We start from the raw sequence: 10,000 nt of genomic DNA, 5'->3' as shown, positions 1-10,000 counted from the left end.
TTCAGTTTCCAGTTGGTTTCACATCGTTAGCTTTCGATTCGAGGCTTGGCTGTCTGAAATGTTTCCGTAAATTCTCATGGAAGGTAGACTCAGCTCTTTTTCTTTATGTTCCCAGACTGTGTGGTTTGTGTGTATATTGTGTGTATGTGTGTGTATGCAGGTTGTTCTATTTCTTATATATATGCAAATTTACTTATTCTTAATTGATTTGTATTATTATTATTATTATTATTATTATTATTATTATTATTATCATTACTTGCTAAGCTACAACCCTAGTTTGAAAAGCAGTATGCTATAAGCCCAAGGGCTCCAACAGGCAAATATAGCCCCGTGAGGCAAGGAAATAAAGAAAAACTACAAGAAGTTTAAGAACAATAATAACATTAAAATAAATCTCTGGACATTATCCAATGGTTCCATATATAAAGTGAAACAATATCTCATAAGCAAACTCCACAATAGAAGTAATTACAACAGCATTTTACGAATAAGTATTAATTCAGAAAAGAAAGGTAGGTCAGCTGCTTAATTAACATAAAAGCAGAGGTGAACATCCATTAAATATTAATGATGTTCTTGCACGCGTCCCGTAGCGTGCTCGCTGGAGCTGTACTCCATTAATTAGTTTTTTCCATGCCAGCAACGCATTCAAAACGTTCTATATATGCGAACCATGATACTAATCTAGGCAATACATTTCTTTATACTTTTATAGAAACGGTTCAGTAAAAAAAAAGTGTAAATGAGCTTATGGTGAGGAAAATGACAGAATGAGTTCTGGTAAAATATGCAACCAAATATTAAAGCTTATCTTAATACTACAAATTTCAAAAGTTCAAACTTGCAGCAAATGTTTTTATGTTGAACAGGCTGACATAAGTCTTTTGATAGTTTATATATGAAATATATGTTTTGATGTTGTTACTGTTTTTAAAATATCTTTTTTTTTTTAATTGTTCATTATTTCTTTTATGGTTTACATTTTATTTCCTTTCCTTACTGGGCTATTTTTCCCTGTTGGAGCCCTTGGGCTTATAGCATCATGCTTTTCCAACTAGGGTTGTAGCTTAGCTAATAATAATAATAATAATAATAATAATAATAATAATACATAGTATCCATCTCTGGTTATGGCTTATTTTTCTCTGTGCTTACACATACACCGAATAGTCCCGGTAATTCTTTACACATTCCCCACTTTTCTCATAGACCTGAAAACACTAAGATAATCGAAAAATTCTTCTTCACAAAAGGGGTTAACTACTACTGTAATTGTTCAGTTGCTACTTTCCACTTGTTAAGGGTAAAAGAGACTCTTTACCTATGATAAGCAGCTCTTCTGGGAGATGGACACTCCAAAAACAAACCATTGTTCTCTAGTCTTGGGTAGTGTCATAGCCTGTATACCATATTCTTCTACTGCCTTGGATTTCAGTTCTCTTGCTTGAAAGTACACTCGGGCACACTACTCTATCCGTTTCCTTATTTCCTTCCCTCACTGGGCTATTTTCACTTGTGAAGCCCTTAGGCTAATAACATCCTGCTTTCCTAACAAGGGTTGTAGCTTAGCTAATAATAATAATAATAATAATAATAATAATAATAATAATAAATAATAATAAAAACAAATAATAATAAATAATAATAATAATAATAATAATAATATTAATAATAATAATAATAATAATAACAATAATAATAATAATAATAATAATAATAATAATAATAATATCTACCAGTCCTGTTCCTGAAGCTTTGGTTTACATTTCAGACGAAGGATCACCTTAATGAGAGTTGGGGAAAGGTAAAACATTCCTTGGCCCGGATCAGCAAAGCCTTGGGAGGAGTTCTGGTTAAATTTGGCAAGGAGGCTGAAGAAGGACTCAAGTACTGCCTGGTCAGGTTGAAAAGCACAAGTGAAAAGATCAGTGTAAGTCTCATTTCAATCCTTTTCTATATTTGAATGCGAGAAGAAAAAATGCATTTTTAATATTTGTATTTCTATTTTTATAGTTTATATATGAAATATCTTTTAATGTTGTTACTGTTTTGATAATATTTTATTTTAATTTTTAAATAATTCTCTTATTTCCTTGTTTCCTTTCCTAACTGGGCTATTTTCCCAGTTGGAGCCCCTGGCCTTATAGCATCCTGCTTTGCCAACTAGGGTTGTAGCTTAGCTAGTAATAATAATAATAATAATAATAATAATAATAATAATAATGATAATAATAATAATAATAATAATGAAATGAGATTTTGAGAGAAATAGCTGAAACAGTTTTTTTGATAAAGAGTGAAAATATGATGAACCGAATTAAAGCTTTATATCTAATTTAATTTAACCTTTTACTCATCTGATAAATGGCCTTATAGTACTTGATACTTGAATATTTATATCCCATAAATATTAGTTCTGTTTTTGCTGTTATAACTGAATTTAGGAGATTTTTTTCTGTATAAGGCATAACTATAAACAGGTAACTTGTCAAAACATAACATCATAATAATGTTGCTGATTAGTAGAATAGGAATCTAGCAAGTTGAGGAAGTACAATACTGTATACGTATACAGTATTTATTCTGTATATATACATACACACGGGCACACTCACACAAATATATATATATAGGTAAATATACATACTGGGTATATATATATATATATATATATATATATATATATATATATATATATATATATATACAGTATATATATATATATATATATATATATATATATCTATAAATATATATATATATATATATATATATATATATATATATATATATATATATATATGTGTGTGTGTGTGTGTTCTACTTTTCCTCACACCTTTGTTCTTCAGTACTTCCTTGCTCTTTCTAGTTTTGAATTTAACTTCTATCCTTCATTCCAGGGATTGATAAAAAAAAATTCCCATCGCAATATTGATTTGTGAGTTTCTATTAAATTGCGTCGCAGCTAATATATTGTCATAGAGTTTTATCAATCGTCCCACTTAATTCATTTCCGTATCTGATACCAGGGTCACATTCTGAGGTCTAGATAAGGCCTATTATTTATTTCAAAATCCTTAACCACATCTAGGACTATCCTTTCGAATAGGGCCGACTTATTTTAAACCATCACCATCAACCAGGATATTAAAATTTTGAGAAATTGTGAAAATCTTTCCTACATTAAAATGACTATTTTTTTTTCCAGGTTCATCATAATCTATTGTTCTATACAATAGATTAGCATCCTAATAAAAACGATTGTTGATGAATTTGTTTATTATCTGCATCAATAGACCATCACATAAATACACAGCCCATTTTAAATTATTTATGTCGCACATCCTTCATAAATGATATTTTTTGGAGCAATATAAATCTTTCATATTAGTAATTAAATTGCTACAGAGAACTGAATCTCTAAAATCGATACAAATTCATTCTCTCTCTCTCTCTCTCTCTCTCTCTCTCTCTCTCTCTCTCTCTCTCTCTCTCTCTCTCTCTCTCTCCCCGTGTGTGATTCATACAAAGTCATGAGCAATCACTCTCAGTAACAGCCCAATGAGACCAAAATGAAAAATACAACTTCATTTAACAAACAATAATCTTCTTTGGTTTTATTGAGGATATGTGACTTTTATAATATTGATTACATGTTTGTATCGGTAAACGAAAATGAAACAAAAATATATCATTCAAATTAGATCCTGAATAAAGCATTAATGTTTCATAATAAAGGTTACTATGCAAGTCCATACATCTTCTATGCACTAAAAAAAAAAAAAAAAAAAAAAAAAAAAAAAAAAAAAAAAAAAACACGTAATTTTATTCGGAAATTCTCCGTAAAAATATACTGTTCTCAGCCGTATTTCAGTAAATACAGGAGACCGTAATTTTTACCCTACTTTGTTATTATCTTTTACGGATTGATGACAGTAATATCACTACTTAACGTCAATATATCCGTTTTTAAAACGGTAAATGCCAGGCAACATTTATTCCAGGATTTTTACCGTTTTTTTTTTTCACGTCAAATTTTCAACATTGTAGTAATTAAATGCGAGAAAATTACAATGCATGAAGCATAAGAAAATTGACCATACTAAAATAAGACTTGAAAAAATACACTGATACACCTAATTTTAGTCCTAAAAAAATAAAGACAACAAACTTTGACTTCACTGGAAATCCAGGAGCTTTTGCAGGTCAGCAGATACACGAGGAGAGTTTCTTCTTCTATTTTACCTTGTTTGTTGACTTTATATCTAAAAAGGACAACCCAACTTCTTCCCTTTCCAGGATTTAAAGGATAACAAAAGATCAAAGTTCTGTCGTCAGCCACATATTGAAAGCATATTTATCCACATAAAAAATGGAGAACCCTATACAAAAAGTTTATATCTGAGCCCTTCTCTCTCTCTCTCTCCTCTCTCTCTCTCTCTCTCTCCTCTCTCTCTCTCTCTCTCTCTCTCTCTCTCTCTCTCTCTATTAATGATTTTCCCTCTCTCCTTCCCCCTTCCAATATCAACTTTGCCATCATCAACGTAGATGTTTATGTAATAACTTTTCTCGACTAACGACACATTCATCCCTTTCCTCCTCGAAGGAACAAGGTCTGGAAGCGATCGATAAGCTGGAAAGGCTGCTGGAAGAAGGCAATGAGATGGCGGCTTCATTCTTCCGTCTAATAGGCATCAAGGTAGGCTTATAAAGAAGCCCATTTGGGGGTAATATTTTCTTCACCTCTTAATGACTCTCCATAGGCGAAATTCTAATTGCGCTCTCTCTCTCTCTCTCTCTCTCTCTCTCTCTCTCTCTCTCTCTCTCTCTCTCTCTCTCTTGCTACGAGCTCTACTTGAGCGATACGGGTTTGATATCAAGTTCTTTTAAGGAAAAAATTTTTAGGGATGATGTTTTTTAACATTCTTTTATTTGCTGTTTACTAATAATAAATTAAGCACCTTTTTTAATGTATAAATTAATAGATATATTTACCTGTCATTTGCATGTATTTCAAAACTAATAAAAAACATAAAAATACATGAAAAATACTTTCACAGTTAAAGAAATTATATATTCTCAGTATTCTTCTCCGATAAAAAGTCAAAAGATGCAAGAGCCATTTCTCATTTAGAAAATAACATGGACATGCCATTCCAACCACTGATCTCTCGTTGCAGCTCGGGGAGATTGCCGGGGAATACAGCCAGGGACCAATATTCACTCAAGATCTACAGCTGTCTAATTACTTTGTCTTCGAAGGAATGCAGAATGAGGAATCGCGTGCAACTATCCCTAATTTATTTGAAGTGAGTATTTAGACTAATGTACATTCTATAACATATTTAACAGTAGATAGTATTTAATCCTAATCGAGATGTATTTGTGCATTGATTCTAGTGATACATATAGAAAAAAATCAGAAGTCATTATGCAACAAAATTCTACTCGAAATATATTGGAACCAAAACTTATAAAATGTATATTCGGCAGCACATCTAATTATTTTACCAAGGACAATATATTCAGGGCCCTTTAAGTAATAACATTTTACTACAAAGAAAGACAATTCATAAGTCATTATACAATAAAATTCTATTCGAAATATATTGAAACAAAAACTTATAAAATGTACATTCGGGCGCTTTCAAGCAAGAACTTTTTCCTCTATTTGATTTTTTTTTTACGAGATATTAAAAGTTCACAAATTGATCTAAATTTCCTTCCAAGGACAAAGACGTGCTGGGGAAGCTGAAGCTGATGGTGCAACTAAACATCCTGAAAGCAGAGGAAGTAGAAGCGCTCCTCACGGCGGCGGCTCAGCAGTCACAGCGAGCAACAGGCAGTAAGACAGACACATTCCTCTTCTTTGTAACGCAGAACAGCTGGGGATTAGGGATACTTTACTGATAAAGTTAGAGTGCGCGCACGTATACATACTTTTTTAGGACATCCCAAAGCTAGAGTGAATATGTTATCGAAGTGGGTATTTGCATCCGGAGGTGAAAATAACAGTGTTATTTACACCGGTGGTGAAAATAAGTGTTATTTGCACCCGGAGGTGAAAATAAGTGTTATTTGCAACCGGAGGTAAAAATGACAGTGTTATTTGCACCCGGGGGGTGAAAATAACAATGTGGTATTTGCATCCGGAGGTGAAAATAAGTTATTTGCACCCGGAGGTGAAAAAAAGTGTTATTTGCAACCGGAGGTGAAGATAAGTGTTATTTGGGCCCGCCCGTGAAAATAACAGTTCTTTGCACCCGTAAATGAAAATAACAGGGTTATTTACACCCGGAGGTGAAAATAACGGTGTCATTTGCAACCGTAGGTGAAAATAACAATGTTATTTGCAGCCGGAGATGAAAATAACAATGTTATTTGCACCCGGAGATGAAAATAACAGTGTTAAATGCACCCGGAGATAAAAATAACAGTGTTATTTGTAACCGGAGGTGAAAATAACAATATGGTATTTGCACCGGATTGTTAAGGTACGAGTCCCCATATGATATTAGTTATAAGTGCCTAGATAGCATTTCCTTCCCATTTTCTCTTCTGTTCGTTACATAATTAACCGGTTATTACTCATCAATTTCCCAACGATTTCAGCCTATCCTATAAAGAACGGACCTTTAGATTACGAAATTATTTGAGCGTGCGTTCGTATATACACACAGTTCTTTATTCACTTCTTTTAAGCAATATGGATTTGATATTACTTGGGCTATACATACTTCTTTATGACTTTCTAAAGCTAGTGTGATTTTTTCTTATTCATGTCAATTTCCCAATGACTTCAGCCAATCCTATAAAGAATAAAACTTTAGAACATGAAATTGTTCATGAAATGGTTCGAGCGTGCGTTCGTATACACACACAGTGCTTTTTTTAATTTTTTTTTTTAAAACAATACGGATTTGATATTGCTTAGGCCCGTTGCACAATAAATTCTCAAAATCCTATAATGAACATTGCTTTAGCTCAAGAATATAGAGACGCTTCGTCTAAGTACCAAAACGAAACGGTAGTTTTTCTGGAGTTCTTAAATGTCTCTATTCCAGGCGATGGAAATACATAACTGACATTGTTAGTTAATCAGACTATATGGATATAATTAAAATAAAATACACTAAAACTATTTGAATGGTATATGGGAGGTGTTTACCCTCTGAATAGTAAAATCTATATAAAACTGGAATATCCCTCGAGAATTAGAACTAGCATAATACACTAATCATATCCTGAAGAAAACTTGAATAACGGATGTACACTGTTAAAAACACGTAATTTCAATCGGAAATTCTCCGTAAAAATTATACTGTTCTCAGCCGTATTTCAGTAAAATATAGGCGACCGTAATTTTACCCTACTTAATAATTATCTTTTACGGGTTGGTGACCGTAATATCACTCCTTAACGCCAGTATATCCGTTTTTAAAATGGTAAATGTCTGGCAATATTTATGCAAGGATTTTTACCATTTTTTTACGGCAACATTTATGCAAGGATTTTTACCTTCATTTTATGGCAAATTTAAAAAAATGTATCATGAAATGTATATATATATATATATATATATATATATATATATATATATATATATATATATATATATATATATATATATATATATATATATATAGGCCTTCTCCTTTATTTAAGATAGGCAAAGGCTAGGAGAAGGAAAACTCCAAAATAAAAACCAAACAAGACCCCAACGGCAGAGCTTCCCAGCGCCGGCGGAAGAGGGCAATGCCTGTCGGGCAGGCAACAAGGCGGGCCTTGACATAATAAAAACCCGGCAGCCCGATGCAACCAACATCGGAGAAGCCGCCTGTCTCATATGTCTTGAGCCGCGGTTAAAACGGTGTGGGCCAAGTGTGTGTGCGTGGCCGTTGCAAAGCCACGACCACCCAAAACAATATACCCAGCTACTGGCATTCTGTCGTTTCCTCCACCCTTCTTCATCTCTTTCTCATAGGAGGCTGATGGCTAAGGACAGAACCCAATACTCGGACACGAGTGGGCGCCGACGATGACGACGACGACGACTGATATATATATATATATATACATATATACTGTATATATATATATATATATATATATATATATATATATATATACTGTATATGTATATATATATATATATATATATATATATACTGTATATGTATATATATATATATATATATATATATATATATATATATATATACACATACACATATTAGCTACATGAGCCTGTAAAATGCATCAAGATAAATCTGAAATAGGCGGCACAGAATCAAAACTCGATTTCCATAAAATCAAAGAAATATATTTCGTATTGTATCCATTTGGGACTAAAATTATTTGAAACATGAATACGATTATTTCTCCACCCGGTTAATGACACAGCCGGACGTCGATTAATCATAAATATAGCGAAGCATAATGAGACATTAAGGTTAATTGATATCACTTATTACAATGGATATCGTCGCTCAAACTCATTTGAATAAATAATTTATTTAATGTTGCCAATCCAGAGGCACTAAAGTTATGTATTTCTTTTTTATTTTCTTTTTTTTTTAATATCCATATGTTTTATGATGTTTTAGTTGATTTTGCTATATAACGGTGGCACTATACTACCATTAGAGATATTATTCTATAAAAAAAAAAGAAAAAAAAAACACGTGATATTATTCTAAAAAAAAAACAGAGATATCATTCGAAAAAAAACCCATACGATATTATTCTAAAAAAAAAAAACACACACAAAACAGGATATTATTCGACACTATGTAGGCTATCTGTATGAGGCTCTCTAACATACACGATAAAAATGCTTACCATTATTCAAATCAACATACCGTATATCAAAAATTGTTTTTTTAAAATATCAATAACAATCACACTCGCTTCGTAGGTATATAAATTAATGTGGATCACGGATACGTATCTTTGTTTGATTACAAAACAAAACTAAAATTTAAGGGCAATAATTCCCAGAAATAGCGACACATGAATCATCGGAACACTAATAATATTCATTAGTAAACTTAACAAAAATGTATTTTTAATTATACATAGACTTCATATTCTACGATAACGATAACTGACCATGATACTGATTGGTAAGGTAAGGACTCTGGTCATTTATTTAGTCTCATTATCATCATCATCTCCTTCTACGCCTATTGACGCAAAGGGCCTCGGTTCGATTTCGCCAGTCGTCTCTATCTTTTTTTCGCCAGTCGTCTCATCTTCCAAGTCTAGAAGTGTTAAAATATGGAAAAAAGCATTGGGCTTCTAGGATGTGTTTCCGTATTTAAACAGACAAATAGTATTTTTCACGAACGGTAAACCAAGTTTCACCTAATCGGGAACTTTCAATTGATGTCCAAATCTAGAAAAGGCAACTTGAATTATATCTTATTTTCCAGTCTTCAACTATTGCGTTTAGGGTTCATGTATGTGTAAACTATTTCGTTGAGAAAGTAAGATAAACCGAAATTGGACAAGAGTGTGTATAATATATATATATATATATATATATATATATATATATATATATATACACACACACACACATATATATATATATATATATATATATATATATATATATATATATATATATATCTTCTTCTTCCCAGCTGGTTCCCATTTTTTTAGGGGGTCGCCGTTGCGGATGAGCCGTTTCCATCTTTTTCTCTTCTGCGCTTCTGCCTCATCAATCCCCTTCTCCTGTAAGTCTCCTCTCACACAGTCCCTCCATCTCTTTCTTGGTCTCCCTCTTCTTCTTCTTCCTTGAACCTTCATCTCCATAGTATATCTCCCAACGTGGTTCTCATCTCTCCTCATCAGGTGTCCATACTATCTCAGCCTCCCTTCCTGCACTTTCTTTGATATTTCCTTTGTCGACCCCCTTATGTAGTCATTTTTTATCCGATCCTCTCTTGTCACCCCAGACATCCACCTAAGCATTCTCATTTCTGCCACATCC

At 32.6% G+C, this 10,000-nt stretch overlaps 2 protein-coding genes across 4 annotated transcripts in view; one reads left to right on the top strand and one right to left on the bottom strand.

Moving 5' to 3' along the window:
• Positions 1–10,000, bottom strand: part of LOC137641473 (ligand of Numb protein X 2-like) — a 617,278-nt gene that overhangs the window by 57,673 nt on the left and 549,605 nt on the right. The window lies entirely within an intron of this gene.
• The window catches only part of LOC137640563 (uncharacterized), a 20,718-nt gene that overhangs the window by 9,961 nt on the left and 757 nt on the right, over positions 1–10,000 (top strand). Inside the window, exons 5-8 of the mRNA XM_068373082.1 lie at positions 1,775–1,933; positions 4,610–4,702; positions 5,184–5,312; positions 5,734–5,848. Coding sequence (XP_068229183.1) covers positions 1,775–1,933; positions 4,610–4,702; positions 5,184–5,312; positions 5,734–5,848 — 496 coding nt within the window. The remainder of the gene's footprint in view (positions 1–1,774; positions 1,934–4,609; positions 4,703–5,183; positions 5,313–5,733; positions 5,849–10,000) is intronic.

This window comes from Palaemon carinicauda, chromosome 5 (assembly GCF_036898095.1).
Source record: "Palaemon carinicauda isolate YSFRI2023 chromosome 5, ASM3689809v2, whole genome shotgun sequence".
Classification (NCBI taxonomy): Eukaryota; Metazoa; Arthropoda; class Malacostraca; order Decapoda; family Palaemonidae; genus Palaemon; species Palaemon carinicauda.
Note: the sequence above shows the minus strand (reverse complement) of the source record. Positions and strands in the feature narration are given on the sequence as shown.